This window comes from Theobroma cacao, chromosome 4 (genome assembly GCF_000208745.1).
Source record: "Theobroma cacao cultivar B97-61/B2 chromosome 4, Criollo_cocoa_genome_V2, whole genome shotgun sequence".
NCBI classification, from domain to species: Eukaryota; Viridiplantae; Streptophyta; class Magnoliopsida; order Malvales; family Malvaceae; genus Theobroma; species Theobroma cacao.
Window position 1 is genome coordinate 16,605,992 of NC_030853.1, and position 15,143 is coordinate 16,621,134.

General features: G+C 35.1%; 1 protein-coding gene across 3 annotated transcripts; it reads right to left on the reverse strand.

Annotated features, from left to right (window-relative positions):
• LOC18601626 (nipped-B-like protein B) lies at positions 527-13,715 on the reverse strand. 3 transcript variants are annotated; one of them, XM_007032640.2, is made up of 27 exons: positions 13,207-13,715; positions 12,528-12,637; positions 11,419-11,552; positions 11,247-11,343; positions 10,915-11,171; positions 10,246-10,353; positions 9,666-9,777; positions 9,317-9,413; positions 9,009-9,195; positions 8,460-8,891; positions 7,842-8,371; positions 7,523-7,733; positions 7,397-7,447; positions 7,123-7,281; positions 6,828-6,995; positions 6,119-6,571; positions 5,303-5,472; positions 4,388-4,496; positions 3,742-3,903; positions 3,527-3,631; positions 3,225-3,458; positions 2,679-2,812; positions 2,300-2,593; positions 1,791-2,223; positions 1,462-1,554; positions 1,230-1,355; positions 527-1,120 (listed from the first exon to the last, which is right to left on the reverse strand). In XM_007032640.2, exons 1-27 carry the CDS (start codon positions 13,485-13,487, stop codon positions 896-898), a joined length of 5,472 nt encoding a protein of 1,823 aa, XP_007032702.2. In that variant the 5' UTR covers positions 13,488-13,715; the 3' UTR covers positions 527-895. The 3 variants fall into 3 exon arrangements, with proteins under 3 accessions (XP_007032702.2, XP_007032705.2, XP_017975286.1); XM_007032643.2 differs by having other exon boundaries at positions 11,419-11,560; positions 12,542-12,637; positions 13,207-13,714; XM_018119797.1 differs by having other exon boundaries at positions 12,542-12,637; positions 13,207-13,293.

The following is a 15,143-nucleotide window of genomic DNA, read 5'->3' on the forward strand; positions in this document are numbered from 1 at the left end:
AAGATGGTAGAGAGGTTTTTATATATATATATATATATATATATATATATATATATATATATATATATTATATATATATTTAAAAAAACTTTTTAAATTATTTAAACAATTTAAATAAACTTTTATTATCTTTAAGTTCAATTGAGTTTTTGTATTTTTATTTTGAATTGAATTAAGTTTTGTTGTTATGTGATTTTAATATCATAGTGATTAATGACATTTGATTTAAAATAAAAATATATAAATTTAATTGAATACAATAAAAAATAAAAAACTTATTTAATTTTTTTTTTATTAATCTAGAAACTCATTCCGAAGTTTGAAAGTTTAGTCTTGACTCGAAGTTGGTATGGAAAGAATTCAAGAAGTTTTGGTTCGTTACTTCTCAATGCTAATACTCCTGTAAGCATAAGAATAATTTATACATGTAACCCTGAATCATAAATTAAACTGGTTACATTATTTTTGCTCATTTACTTTGGAACACACCCTTTAATCCTGTCATACATATGAGACCACCCGATCATAAATCAAGCAATGTATTTCCCTTGGTATTATTTTCAAGATCCAATCTGAATAGTAAAGGCAGTATATTTCCATTACTTTTTTCTGTATATCTCATAAGAGTTTCCTATCGAACAAAGGTTACAAATCTGTCTAAAATACCAAGTGGTTAAAAGGAAAGAATGCACATTCTGACTCTAGAGCCAAATCAATATTACAAATGGAAACAGCTACAACAAAAATTAAAATGCATCCCCCCTGCCTGCCTGCTTGCTTTCCTCTCTTTCCTATTCTCCCTATCCTTTTTGCTCTTAACCTATCCTAATCCTAATTTCTATTCTTTTCCTTCAACCTAATGTACATGTTAGCCTACCTGTCATTGTATTTACATCTACCATCGCTGCCTACTGCCTCTGCTGCCGTAACTTTTCCTTCCACTATTACTCAGTCTCCGTACACCACCTTTCCAGTCTTCATCATCATAATCATCATCTTCATCCCCACCAGTCATGCGCATTGCTTTCCCTCCTCTCCTGGGATTTGGGCGCTTCCTTTTGATGTTTGCTGTGAAAATTGAGTAATCAATACTATCTTCCCTCAATGCGTTTTTAAATTCCTGTACAACAATCGAGCAAGTAAGAACTGATGTCCAAGATACTACAATGGAATTGAACTTCAATACTCTCATCTTCTGTCAAGTAAGACTCCTAAAATGTTAAAATTACCTGATATCTCTGCACCAATTCTTGATAAGTGCAAGGCAGGCTAGTGTGTGTTTCACTGATGTCAAAGGGAATGTTCTGCCTCGTGAGAACGTCCCCAGGCTTTATAGGTTCATTTGGAGAAAATGCCTAGTTATACAAAATAAGATTCACATGTGAAATCAGTTTCATATTTTCATTCAGGCAGAAAAAAAATGCCTCCAAATGCAAAGTCATGGATAAGCGTAATCTTAACCTGGCATCTTTGATCATTCAGGCTATAAACAATTTTTAGGTGTCTTTTCAGCTTCATGAGAAGCTGTAGTGCAGTAGCAGCAAGACAGTCGGCCTGGAATAGCACCAAAAGGATGTCAAAATAATAAAAGCATTATCATTAACCAGTGAACATCCTACAGCTTAAACCAAAATGCCAGGCAACCCTGTATGTTGGAAGCAATCGAAGAAAATGCCCTTTTTTTCCTAAAGCAAAGCATACAGACCTCCACGCAAAATGAGTTTATGCAAAAATTCAAAAGCATTCATTGCAGGGGATAGAAAAGTAAGGTTTGCAGGGTTCAAAAGTACCTGGATTTTTTGCATATCCTCTTCGGAGAGAGTATGAGTTTCAGAATGGTTCATCTTATGCATTGTTGTCTCCACTGCAGGAGTATAATGTGAAATAGACTCATGAGTGAGCTTTTGTTGGATTGCACCATTCAAATCAATGGATGTCATGTGATAGAGAGCAGGCTGAACCACAGCCTCCTCCTGAATTGTTCCATTCAAATCAACTGTAGCCATATAATTGAAAACAGCTCGACTATGATCCAGTTGAACGGTCCCATTTTCATTAGTTGTCTTCTGAGCATCTGCCTTTAGCAAATTTGAACTCAAGGCTTTCATATTTGCCTCAAGTGCCCCAGCTCTAACTTGTATTACTCGATTTATAGCATAGATCAAATAGAGCGGTTCATCAGGAGATGAGAATGGTAACAAAGCAAGAGTTTCTGTACAATACCTGAAAAAAGTAACAGACATCTCAGTAAAATTACTCACTGAGGTAGAATATTTAGAATTGGCATTGATTAACTCACATCAAGAAAGGTACAACTGAATCATTCCAGCTAGGATTATCAAATTTGCGCACAATTGAGGACATAAATTTGTTTCTAGCAACCCGATTTCCACGAATGAGCTTGTAAATTCTGGAAACTCCCAGCCTTGCTTGTGTTAAAGACCCAGCATCAGATTTCCCTTTCAAATTTCCAGAAAACTTGGATTGGGATTTTTCATTTAGATTTTCACGGGCATTGCCACTAATGGAACGCATGAAGATAAATGACATCTGAAGGCCATCTCCTAAACGGCTTTCGAAAAAAGCAGGATATCTGAAAAATGAAAAATGAAGCTTATATTAGATGTGCTAAGCAAATGGAAAGGACAGAGAAAATTTTAATAGCACAAGAGACGTACTTCTCATTCATATTCATTAGCAAATGATGAGCCAACTTTTGGTTGACTTCCAGAGGATCTGTTTCAAGAGCTATAAGGTATGGCACACAAGTAATAGGATGAACAAGACCTTGACGAAGCACAACTTCCACTATCTGCTTCAATAACATCTCAAGAAAATTATCAGTCCAAACGGGCAATAATAACAAAGAAACAAGTAGCATGTCGGTTAGACTTAATAAGTCCAACCATCTGCTAGAGAATCATATGTGCAGCTTCCAACACTAATCTGATAACAAAATTGGAATCATGTAAGACTTTCAAGGTACCAATTTTCCTTTTCCCTTTTTCTTTTTTCAAAGTCAACTTACTATCAAAATGATAGGTTTAAGACTCAAGCTACAAAATGATCACAAATATTTTTACAAAATTCTTGTTCAGAACTAACTGCCCTCTATCATTTACTTTAACTTTTACATTATTCACTCTCCTGATATGAGGTTCAGATTGAGTCCACGATAATAAAATTGCTTCCTCACAGAACAGACATGGTAAACAATATCTCACCTTTAGGGCAGATTGGCGAACTTCTTCATTAAAGTCCAAGCATCTCCCCAGAATATTATCCCAGTACAACTGGACTATACCCCCACAAATGTTAGTATCACCAGCACCTGCAGCTACAGGGACACTACCGCCACCTTCTACAGAATAATGAACTGCATCATTACCGGCTTTATCCGTTCCCATTTGACTTTCCGCATCAAGAAGATATTCCAACAAATTTTGCAACACTTGCATCTGGTTGACAGAATTGTTTAGTGTGTGTCTTACAAATAGAGAAATTTAGTGATATGGGACAATTTTACCTTAAGACGAACATTAGAACTTGGTGCTAATGCTGCCTCTAATATCTTCCCAATGTCTTTTTCCAACATATATTCAGGCCTAGCAATTAGAGCAAAGCCTAATGCCTAAAAAAAGAAGCCATAGAAACATAAGAATATGTTATGATATTAACATATGCTAATTGGAAAACTGAAGCAAACTCCAGTATAACTGAGTAGAGAAGAATGAAACTTACCTGCAGAGATCTAACCTTTATACTAAAATCATCCATTAGAAGATATTTTTTAAACAAACTAAGACTGCTGGCAACATCAATATTTTTGTTAGTGGGACCACTAAATAAAGAGTTTCCATAGCGGATTAGCAATCCAAGACAGAAGAGCGAACGCCCCACTTGCTGCAAAAAAAAAAGGTGTTGACTTAAGCTTTATTATTTACTTGCATGTCTGTTTACTTCAAGCCAACTAAGATTAAGATTCAAGGAAATGATAACAATGATCAAGGTGCTTACCTAAGTTTCTAATAATCCTAGAAATAAAGATTTCTTGCCAACACAATTTTTGATCAATAAATTAACAGGTGGTGGATTAAAAGAAGAAAGGAAAATTATAAGAAGTTCGAGATTTTCAATATCACCCTTTTCATTTTGCATTGCTGTACAACAGTAACTGGCCTCTAAATTTAATCATCCTAAAAATACAAAGTAGTCTTCTGGAATTTGAAATTAGAAATTATCACTTTTATTGCTTGTGTTGCACCTAACGAAAACCAAAATATGTGCATCTGACTAGCCAAAAGATTGCAGGTGGAAATAACAACAATGGAACATGCATGCAAAAGCAATTACAGAATGTATTTAGTACAGATTTCTGGCAATGAACCTGCTTGTTATCAGTTGCTTGGGAATCCAATAGTTTGAAAAATAACTGAATGAGGTACTCAACAACAGTACCACCATTCCCAGCCTTTTTAGTCACAGAACAAAGACACCTGCAATGAAAAATTAACAAAAAAAAATGAGGGAATTCAAAGCATAAATAGAATACCTTCTAAGTAACAGCGTGCAGTGGAGGGGATTGTTAAATGCAAAAACAGGCAAGAATATTCTAGAGTCACATCAATAAAGACATACATTAACTATTATTCGCCTCAAAATGAGTAAGTCACCCCTAAGCAGCCTCTATCAACTACTACTAAATAAGTGGTCAAGTATGATCTTCAAAAATATGTGATTCACAAAATAATTGCATCCTGACCAGAAACGGTAATTGGAGAGAGGCAACAATAAAAAATATAATAGGATCTAGTTAATTAGCTAAATAGTTCGAGAAAAGCAACATGCATGATGATTGCCCAGGGCTGGAAATTAGTTGACATGTCAATATGACAAGATGACAATACATGCATCTATGAATCCATGTATACACATAGATAGCTCGTGATACAGAGCAACAAGCAATGTATAACCAAGCATTAATCTGTTCAAATGCCACAACTTAATCAAAATTCATAAGATTCTCTAGAAGTTTTCATATAAAAGGTACAAAAAATGATTAGACACAAAATTACATAAAAAAATATAATTGAAGCTACAAGACAATGAAGTAAATGATATAGGAAAAACAATTATAGTAATTGACATAACAGTGTAGACTAGAATCACATTCCTAGGAGACAAACTCAACAAAAAATAAGTTCATGCCTTTGGCAGAAATAGGGATTTAAAAAACTTAAAACTTTATCAAACAACTAGAATTACAGCATACTAAAGACAGTGAAAAAGAAATTGAAGATACTTGATGCAAGCATGAACAACAGTCAAAAAAGAATGCCGGACAATCATGTGCTTCAAGTCCTGCTTTAGTTCTTCGATAACACTAGGAGGCAACTTCCGCATCAAAGGCACAACAGCATCAATTATAAAGATTATACTCTCCAGTAACTGTGCAACAACTCTGTTATCAACCTGAACATAAGTGAAAACAAATCAGGCATTGCAACCTAAAAACAACTGTATTATAGTGGTGAACAAAATGGCCAGAAACAAACTTTTGAAATTAATTTAAGAAAATGATGGAAATTTGAAGAAACTAACTTTTGCAAGTGCTTAAAGACAGCTATTGTTTCAAAGACTTCTTTGCACCCTCCCACAACAACAGATTGGGCCAATAATAAAAATCATTAGATTAACAAACACAAAGAGGATTAGTGGGAAGAAGCAATGAATCAGTGCAGTCTGGTTACAAGAATTTTAAACTCCACGCAATTAATCATATAATAGTCTGTTATTTCCAAAATAAATTTGGCTGCCTGGCAATTAATACTATCAAAAGCATGAATCAGAAAGGTTGGCTATTCATATGAATATACACAGACAACAAACACACAGTTTGTAATGACTTCAAAGTAAGAATGCCCAGAAAGGAAATAGATCCAAAAGATATGTATCAGAAAGGTTGGCTATTTATATGAATATACACAGACAACAAACACACAGATTGTAATGACTTCAAAGTAAGAATACCCAGAAAGGAAATAGATCCAAAAGATATCTGATCATATCCATATCGTATAAAAAAAAAAAATTAGTATAAGTTCCAACTGTAAATTACCTGACTCTTAAGATACGGCTGTAGAGTAATCACAAATTGGGAAGGATCAGAAGCTGGCATGCAAAGTGATGGGTCAACTACACAAAAAGCATGCAAGGCCAGCACATAGGGAAGTGTAGGAACCTCTGCTTCCACATTACTCATTTCCTCCACTTGCAATATTTTTTCCAGTAAGCACTTGCACATCAACTCACATCGCCTACGTACCGCTGCAAGTGAGACAGGGTTGATTCCAGCAGCTTTCGCTGATTGAGGGAAAAAATCGAGGACCAAGTTACGCTTAATCACAGTTACAAGAAACTGGTGATTAGGCAACCGCCTTAGCATTTCAACGATCTGCTCGGTCTTCTTAGCCACCTCCAATGGAACAGAACTACCATCTCCAGGATACTGAGTCTGCAGTCCAGAAGGTTCCTCAAACCAGAACTCATAAAATGTCTTACAGACAAGATCCTGAGGAAGAAAGAAAATTAAATACTATGAAAAAAAATGCCAGGAGAGCAACAGCTTCTACACACACACACACACACACACACACATATATATATACATACAAAAAGGTCAATGCTGCTGCCTTAAGTTAGAACAAGGAGCAACAAAAATTATTTTTTAAATATAAAAAGTACCAAGAAAAATAAACTTGAACAACATTGTTCCAGATGCACAGACACCAGCATCACGAAATACATGATTTCCATTGATTCCATACCTGAATGCTTGATTCATCATCACTAACACGAGAAATAATCTCGATGCAAGCACTTGTAAATCCTGAGAAGTTGGGATTCGCATTGCACATATCTCGAATAATTTTGATTGCTCGTTTCCGCACACTGACTCCAGTGTCTTTAATCCTCTCTGCCACCTTCTCAAAGTACTAATAACCACCATTTTTTTTTTTAAGCGGGGAGTGGAGCGCAGCAAAGACAATGGAAAAGCATGTGTTGTCAATAAAGCATGCCCTGCTTTCATAAGATGGAAAAGTGAAGTTTAAGTATACATACCTTTAAACCAACATCAGGATGTGAAGCAATATGTCTGCCAACAAGTTCCAGTGCTGCTTCTCTGACAGATATTGCAGAGTCACAAAACCTTCCCTCAACAGCCACTTGAACACGTTTGTCACCTAATACCTCTGGATCAGCTTCTACAATAATACTAACCTGCCATCATCATACAAATTGGAGGGAGAAAACTTGTTTTGTCAACAAAAATGAGAAATGAATATCCAAGTTCCAAATAACAGTAATTAAAAGTTTCAAGAATTCTTTCACTTACTGCTCGTAAAGCCTTAGCCCTAATTACAGGAGAGTTCTCTCTTAAGCTAACCTGAACAAAAACATGTAATAAGAACAAAGCCTGCCTTACCTACTAAATCAAGGACTTGTAAAATATTTTACTAACCAGAAGCAAGTAAAGAATCTTGTCAAACCCTCTAGAGAAAGAATTATTTTGTCCCAGTGCCAAAGCAATCTTCTTGACCGAATCCCTTATCAACAGTGAAGAAACGGTCCCTGAGTCACGCACTATTGCCTTTGATCTCAGTCTAGCAAGGTAGTACTTGAAATTTTGTTGAGATTTGGGGCCATCCTTATACCACAAGCAAAGATAACACCTGCATCCAGAAACATAAATTTTAACAAAAAAACAATTAGGAACAACTAATTCAATTGTCCACTTTCACATGCACAATAATTTGGAAAGAGCTTTGTTAGGTCCACACCATCGAACAAAGAGATGGATATCATCAATAGAAGCAGCATCTTGAAGATAATTCAAAAGCATTTGCTGAACAATTTCAACTTTCGTAATTGGATCAGAAGATTCAGACCTTTCTGAGCGACCATGATTCTTATTCTCATTATCCTGGTACTGTGACTCACAATATGATTGCAACACAAGAAGTTGCTTCTTACAGACACAAAACTGGCAGTACCAACTACGATTAGGAACTTCTTGTTCTCTTACCCCCATACAATCAGCATGGAAAAATCTTTGACAACCTTGGCACCTATACAACACTTTTTCTACCTTTCCATCCAAACAAATTGAACATACACCATTTGGGTAACTTTCATGATCGTTATCCCCACTAAGCAATTCTTCGGATATCCAGAACTTGTCGTTCCTACAGAGGAGAGAATCATGCTTCAACCTTGCTGCTATTGTGCCAACAAGATCAATTGCCATTGCACGTGCAGAGATGTCCTTGGATTTAAGACCGGCATTTTGGAGCAATAAAACACAAAGAACCTGCAAATGACAAGTTCCTTAGTCTTGAAACACTATCATCTTTATGTAATAATAATAATGAAAGAAATATACTCAAGTCTTTCGTCACCTCCAAAGCAGGAGCTGCAGCAGGATATTCTGGTAGATTTAATGTTGTCAGTAAATCAGTGACTAGATTCTCAATCATCACTTTCAACTCAGAGGCATCTTGAGTCTTTACAGAAGCAAGGCGCTGAAGGACACGGGTCCAGAAATGACAGCATGTATCCTGGACAGATTCATGACATTTGGTTAAATAACTATCATCAACTGAGACTTCCAAGATCGGACTCCCACTTGATGTTTGCTTTAAAGCTTCAGGAAGGTTTGCACTGCCATGGACCAACTGAATCAGCAGAGCCGTAACCATCTGGATCTGCCTCTGTTCTTCATCAGGTAGGTGATATGCTCTTAATGCTCGCTTTGAAAATGGTAACTTCCATAGCAGCTGAACCATTTCATCTATTATATATGTTCTATGTTGGGTGTAACAGTAGAATATCTGTATAAACACTAACAAAGATTCAGATTGAAGTACAATATCTAATTAGCACAAGTTATCTGTGTGTATGCATTTATTCATATATATCCTTTTAACTGCAAATAATTGGATTCATACCCCAGTTATCAAACCAATTGCTTTGAGTTGCAAGAGCTGTATGTTATCCACCAAAAAAGTAGTAAAGCTTGTCTTCAGCAATTGTAGAACACAACTATCAGATAATTTCTCAATCAACAACAAGTCCTTGAGTAAACCAAGAATAGTGCAGAGTTTTTGTAGTATAGCATTCACAGCACCAGAGACCCTATCAAGGAAAAAGTTAAACAATAAGAAGACACCTAACTTCTGCTATGCTGAATAACTTGCCATAATATTCAACGTATCAAATGAATCAAAGTTAGGGAACAGCATTTTGATAAGCACACTTGTTCAATGCTGATTTCTTGGCTTTAACACTCTTAGTACTACGTCGTTTCTTGCTAGCAGAACCTAGTTCAGCATCAAGCTCTTCGTCTTCATCATCTGGAAAATTGGATGTAAATAATCAGTTCAGTATCATAAAACAAAAATAATATACCTGCAACCATTTGACTGAAAGTGATAAACCTAGGGCATGGATTAGACAAAGATACAGTTAAGTCCTAAACAAATGAAGGCAGGAATGAACTTCTGACATGCTGTCACATTTAAAGACTCAAATGAAGGGAATTTTGTCATTGGAAAGTAGCACCTTTAAAAAAAGATCCAGTATTTTTGATAAATCAGATAACTAACCTTCAACTGCTCCATTTTCACTTGGTTTATGCAAGGCACGATATGATGGATCATAAGCTGACATAACATCCATTATCTGGTGCCTGGAGAACTCTAAAATCCTTTCAATGATCTGTCGAGAACACACAGAAACCATAACCCATGTTACAATGACAAAAAATAACAGACAAGTAACATAAGAACTAAAAGAAATCCACACCAGAACAGATCATATAACCACTAAATTTAACAAGAATAAAAGAAAATGAGGCGAGCAAAATGCACCAGCAGTCCATAACCTTTAAAAAAAGTTCCATTTTGATTCCTAACTTCTCAATTTTGTTATTTAAATCCCAAACCTTACAAAACATTACAATTTAGTTCTTCCAATAAATAATTCTGTTAAAATGGATATAAAGTACTAACATGACAACCTGGACATTTCCATTTATTTTAACAGATTTATTTAACAGTAAAACATTATTGGAACAATTAAAGAGGTTTGGGTTTTGAACAGAACAACTGAAAGGTTAAGGACAAAAATATAACTTCACTAAAAGCTTATGAACTTACACGCATTTTACTCAAATAAGGCACATACCTCTTCATGATATAATTGCTTTGGCATGTCATTATGTGCCATTACTGCCAAAGAAGCATGAATGGACTCCAGGGCACAAAAAACTGAAGAGAATACATCTGAGTCTTGCTGATACATTTGAACAAAAAAAATGAATAAGGCTGATGGTACACAAAAAGCTCATGAAACAAACTATAAAAACTGCAAAATCAGAAAAGAAAAGAAACTGAAAAACATCAGAAATAAACAAATTAACAGTCTCAATAGGAACATCACAAACAGATATGTCTGATGTGTATTCTGTCATATAGTAACAGTAAACACATTCTTTCACATTTTTGTTTCCTTTGCGTTCTTACAATTAAATCAATAACAATCCTACAGCAAAGTAGAAAGAAGAATCCTTGAAAAAGAAGACACACATGAAAACAAATCAATAACAAAATAAGGGAAAACAGTTTATGCTGTACGACTTAGATTGGTTAACAAGCATCAAGTCCCAATGGAAAACCTGGAAACAAGATGGTGCTAAACCATTTATATCAAAAGGCGAAATATGATGGCTTAAGTTTGACCTAAGGTCTATCCCAACCCAACCTAGCTGTTTCCTAACATGAAGGCAAACATGAGAACAACAAAAATGATAGTTTCTAAACAATGCATCATTGAACCTGAATAATCATAACTTACATGCTCACATTCATCAACCGACAAACCTTCTGCTCGATGTATCTGATGATCTAGAACCCGTAATAATTTCACAAGGTTATCTACAGGAACCAAATGTAGAAGTCTCTTTGTACGTACAGACATAATTTCATTTACAAGCATTCTAACATCGTTGACAGGCAATGACAACCATTCTGTCTCATCCCGATCATCACTGGGAATTTGAGCTCTGCCACAAAAGTCCTCTAGCATCTCACGGAAGTGCCCAATGATGGCATCTAAAGAAATAAAAAAATCTATGTTAAAATATTAATGAGAAGAGGGGAGGAAGGGTGAAAAAAACCCAAGGCAACCTTGAAGCTCTGTAGGATCTGGTCGAACCGATAAGCCAACATCATTAGCAGCTTTTTTCTTGCCTTTTGGCTTCCTGGAAGAAGATTTCGGTGCATCCTGCAATTACATCAATAAAATTAAGTACGTTCAAATAGACTAAGCATTAATAGCTAAATTGAAATCCATGCATACATTAGCTATGACATCAGTCTGCTGATTGTAAGTGCTGCTAATGTCTCTCTGGAATTGACTAATATGAGGAAAACTTGACTCGGGTGGCTTCCTTTCAAACACTGCACCACCAGAGACTTGCTCCTTAACAAGACCTGAGAGACTTGAAGAAATGCAATGAACAATAAGCGCAGATATATTAAATTTATGTAAATGATATCACATCATCCAAGATAGAGAACAAGAATACAATGCACAAGATCGCATTCATACAAATAATAGAGGGTGAGAAAACAAGGACTTTAATTACATCAAGCACTCCTAAAACTTGCTTTAGAACATGATCCGGCAACTACAGCAGCAGAATGATGAACAGGGAGATAAAAGTAAACAAAGAAAAAGAAAGGAAAAGAATGGACTTAGAACTTAGACATTTATACAGTTTTGCTGATCCAAAACTTTGTATAAATGGCAAATCAGCAAGCATAGAAGAGGTGTGAAATTAAGAGCATTCCTGCATGTACAGACTCCAGACATATATATACACAATCAACTCTTAATACCTACCCATTCCATCCACAATTTCTCCGCATTACTTCCTCTTCAATCTTCTCTTAAGTAATAAATTTTCATACAATAGCTACTAGGCACAATTTCTTCTCATGTACCACTCAAAACCCCATCACCAAAAGAACCTATACCACTTTTGGTATCTATGCCAACTATTTTCATCCAGAATGCAGATCATCAGGGCTAAAGGACTATGCCATTGTGGTTGAGATTATTCACAAAGTAGAAAATCTGGGGTAGAATTGAACAACATCAAATTCTGAAGTATCACACATCAGCGATTCCTCATGCAATAAACGTAAGTGGGATTCATTACAGCAATTCCCATGCAGGAACCTGAGTTCAAATTTTTTACGAAGGCTTTGATCGGGTAATGAAAATAGCTCATAGTCATCTCTCTAGAAATCACATTCTAATATTGTGAAGAACCCATCTACATATATCAGAAAGAAATATCACACCTTGGCACAATTTTTGTAGAAGTAGCACAACTTCACATATCAGGGGCATCAGAAAAAACAATTACGAGGAAAAAGAGCAACCAAGAGTACTTTGTTTACCAGGAGTGACATACTCAAATGCTGCAGGGTTGTATTGGAGAACTTGTACATGAAGTTCCAAGGGCTCCACATAGTCATATGTAGCTGAACTCGCCTCATCTCTAAGATTCCTGCAAGCAAAACCAAGTATAAACAAAAACTGTAATCCATTGCAACATAATAAAACAAAGCAGGCTTTTAAAGGACAATTTTGAAGAACGTGCCAAAACTATGAAAGTAGACAAGGAGTTTTGTTAGTAAGTGTTTTTAACTTCATGCATTAATGCTTATAAACTATACAAAGAAATTTGGAAAGTAAGAATCTTTTCATATTCTTATCAAGAAAGTGCCAGCCAAATCATGCTTAACCAAAAATATAACCTAATTCCTTTATCAAAAAAAAAAAAAACCTAATCCGAATCGCTTATACGTAAGACTACTAAATCCCTAATGAATCACTTTTATTCAAATTGCTTGTTTGTTACTTTTTTTCTATTTGCTTTTTGCTTTTGAAAAATCACAATTACAATAATTTAACATCAAAATGCATAATTTTACTTTTAACTAAGACAAGTATGATAAAATTAGATTTGCATTCTAACACTAAAATTTCACTACCTTCAGAAAACACTAAAATTTAAACTAAAAATTTCAAGTTTACCGGGAATTTAAAAAATTCAGCTAAAAACAATACGCTTACAGATATGAAACATCAGTTTCGCGAAGCAGATCGGCGATTCGACTAGACTGTGCAATAATTTCCGGTCGATTCAAAGACCTAGAAGCTCCACCAGTCGGGTCGTCGAATAGTAGGAGCTCCGGATCCGAAGCGCCACAGAAAACGGGCAACGAAGGAAGAGGCAAGCACTGCGCGACCTCGGAGTGGATGGTGTTGGAAAGGCCGATACCACGGTGGGCCAAACCCATCAGTCCCGGACCCGGTTGGTCCGAAACCGCGGACGTGCTGCTTGGATTGCTCATCGATTGTTTAATCGGCGAGCGAGGGATTTGCTGCAGAGAGAGAGCATGAAGAGTGTAGAAGGGAGTGGTAGTTTCGTAATAATGTAGAAATCTGGGGATAATTTGAAAGGAATTAGGGTTTCCTTGGAGAAGTTGAAGAGCTTTTTGAGCCCTAAGAAAAGATTGGGAAGAAGAGAGAAGCAAATGGCGGGGAAAAAGTGTGAAAGTTTTTGGGGGGATTTTTTTCGATGAATTTTACTTATAGCATGCTTAAAAATGGAATGGGGGATATTACTTAGGTTACTAAAATGCCCTTGGTGGACTCTATTTTCCTACTATCTAGCTTGGTGGAGAAGCTCTATGTTCGATTTTCAATTTCTTAATCGTCGATTATGTTCTAATGAAGGTGATTTATAGGGTGATTAAGGTTTTTAAAAATTGGGAATTCAGTAATTTACAGAACTACCCTTGGGTTCTGCCTCGCTGTCATCGGCAAGCGTCAGCTCCTGCTACTCAGCTTATCAGATAAGTTTCTCATTTTGTTTTTGTTTTATTTGGTGTGAAGAAAGGAATCTTTTTTGTTTTTTGAAAAAAACGAAAATATAAATAGAATAATAAGTAGAAAAATATAAATATTTGAAGAAGAAATTTCAAAATTCATTTGTTTCCAATTGTATCAGTAAAATATTTTTGTTTATTATATGATGTGAATATACATATGTGAAACTTTTATGGATATATTTTGAAATTAGACTCCATTGATTTTCTTTATTAAATAAAATTAATAGCATTAAAGTAGCCGTTGCTTTTAAAAAATTCTGACGTTAATATGGAGTTTTGATCTCATCAACTTGGTTATACGGAGTCACTATAGAATCTTGATATAATTTAATCACAATTTTCAAAGTAAACCTCAACTTATAATAAGTACATCAAAATTGTTTTAAAATATTTGAATTGAATAAATTTGACTTTTTCTTAATAAATTCTTATTTCAGTTTAAACTTTGTGATTGTAAATAAATTATTTCAAAATTTTGTGATAATTCACATGAATTTAAATGAGAAAATTATGAGAAATAACTTTTCTCATAAGCTCAATTCAAAAATATAATTTTTTTGTAATTTTAATTATTTTAACCAATTTTTGGCATAACTTGACAACAATACCCTTTAAACAATTTTAGACAAGTTAAAATGGTTTCAGTTTTCTCTATCCCGCCATCTAGACAAAAATTTTAAAATTAAATCTCGATTTTTCTCTTTGGTCAAATACTATCTATCTCGCCATTCGGAGATGACATCAAGTTTTTTATTATTTTGTTTTATTTTTTTAGATAATGGATCTTGGGGTTCTCAAGGACGATAAACAGCGATTTTACTCTTTTATGATGATTGCAGGCAGTATGATGAATTTAGTAATTGGATGCTTTCTGGTGATAACTTGTTTCGAAACGTGTGTTGTGATGGAGATGCCTGTGTTGATGAGTTGGATCAGATTGGTTAAGATGATGGACTCAGGAAAAAAAAATAGCTAAAGTATGCTTGACAGGTTTTATGGTGGTTCACGATTTTGTTTTGTCTTGGATTAGGATGTTTGTTGGGGATTTTGATTTTTTTTATGGGATTTTAAATTAAAATTGTTCCAGGAATATTTTGTAAAGGGAGTATATTTTGT

What these genes read in the sequence shown, in the direction of transcription:
- LOC18601626 (XM_007032640.2), bottom strand. Translation starts at nt 13,487, where the DNA reads ATGAGCAATCCAAGCAGCACGTCCGCGGTTTCGGACCAACCGGGTCCG. An exon ending in GAAACTGATGTTTCATATCT is followed by an intron (nt 12,638 to 13,206) that starts GTAAGCGTATTG and finishes TTTTGCTTGCAG; the next exon opens with GAATCTTAGAGATGAGGCGA. An exon ending in AATTGGTGCAGAGATATCAG is followed by an intron (nt 1,121 to 1,229) that starts GTAATTTTAACA and finishes ATTGTTGTACAG; the next exon opens with GAATTTAAAAACGCATTGAG.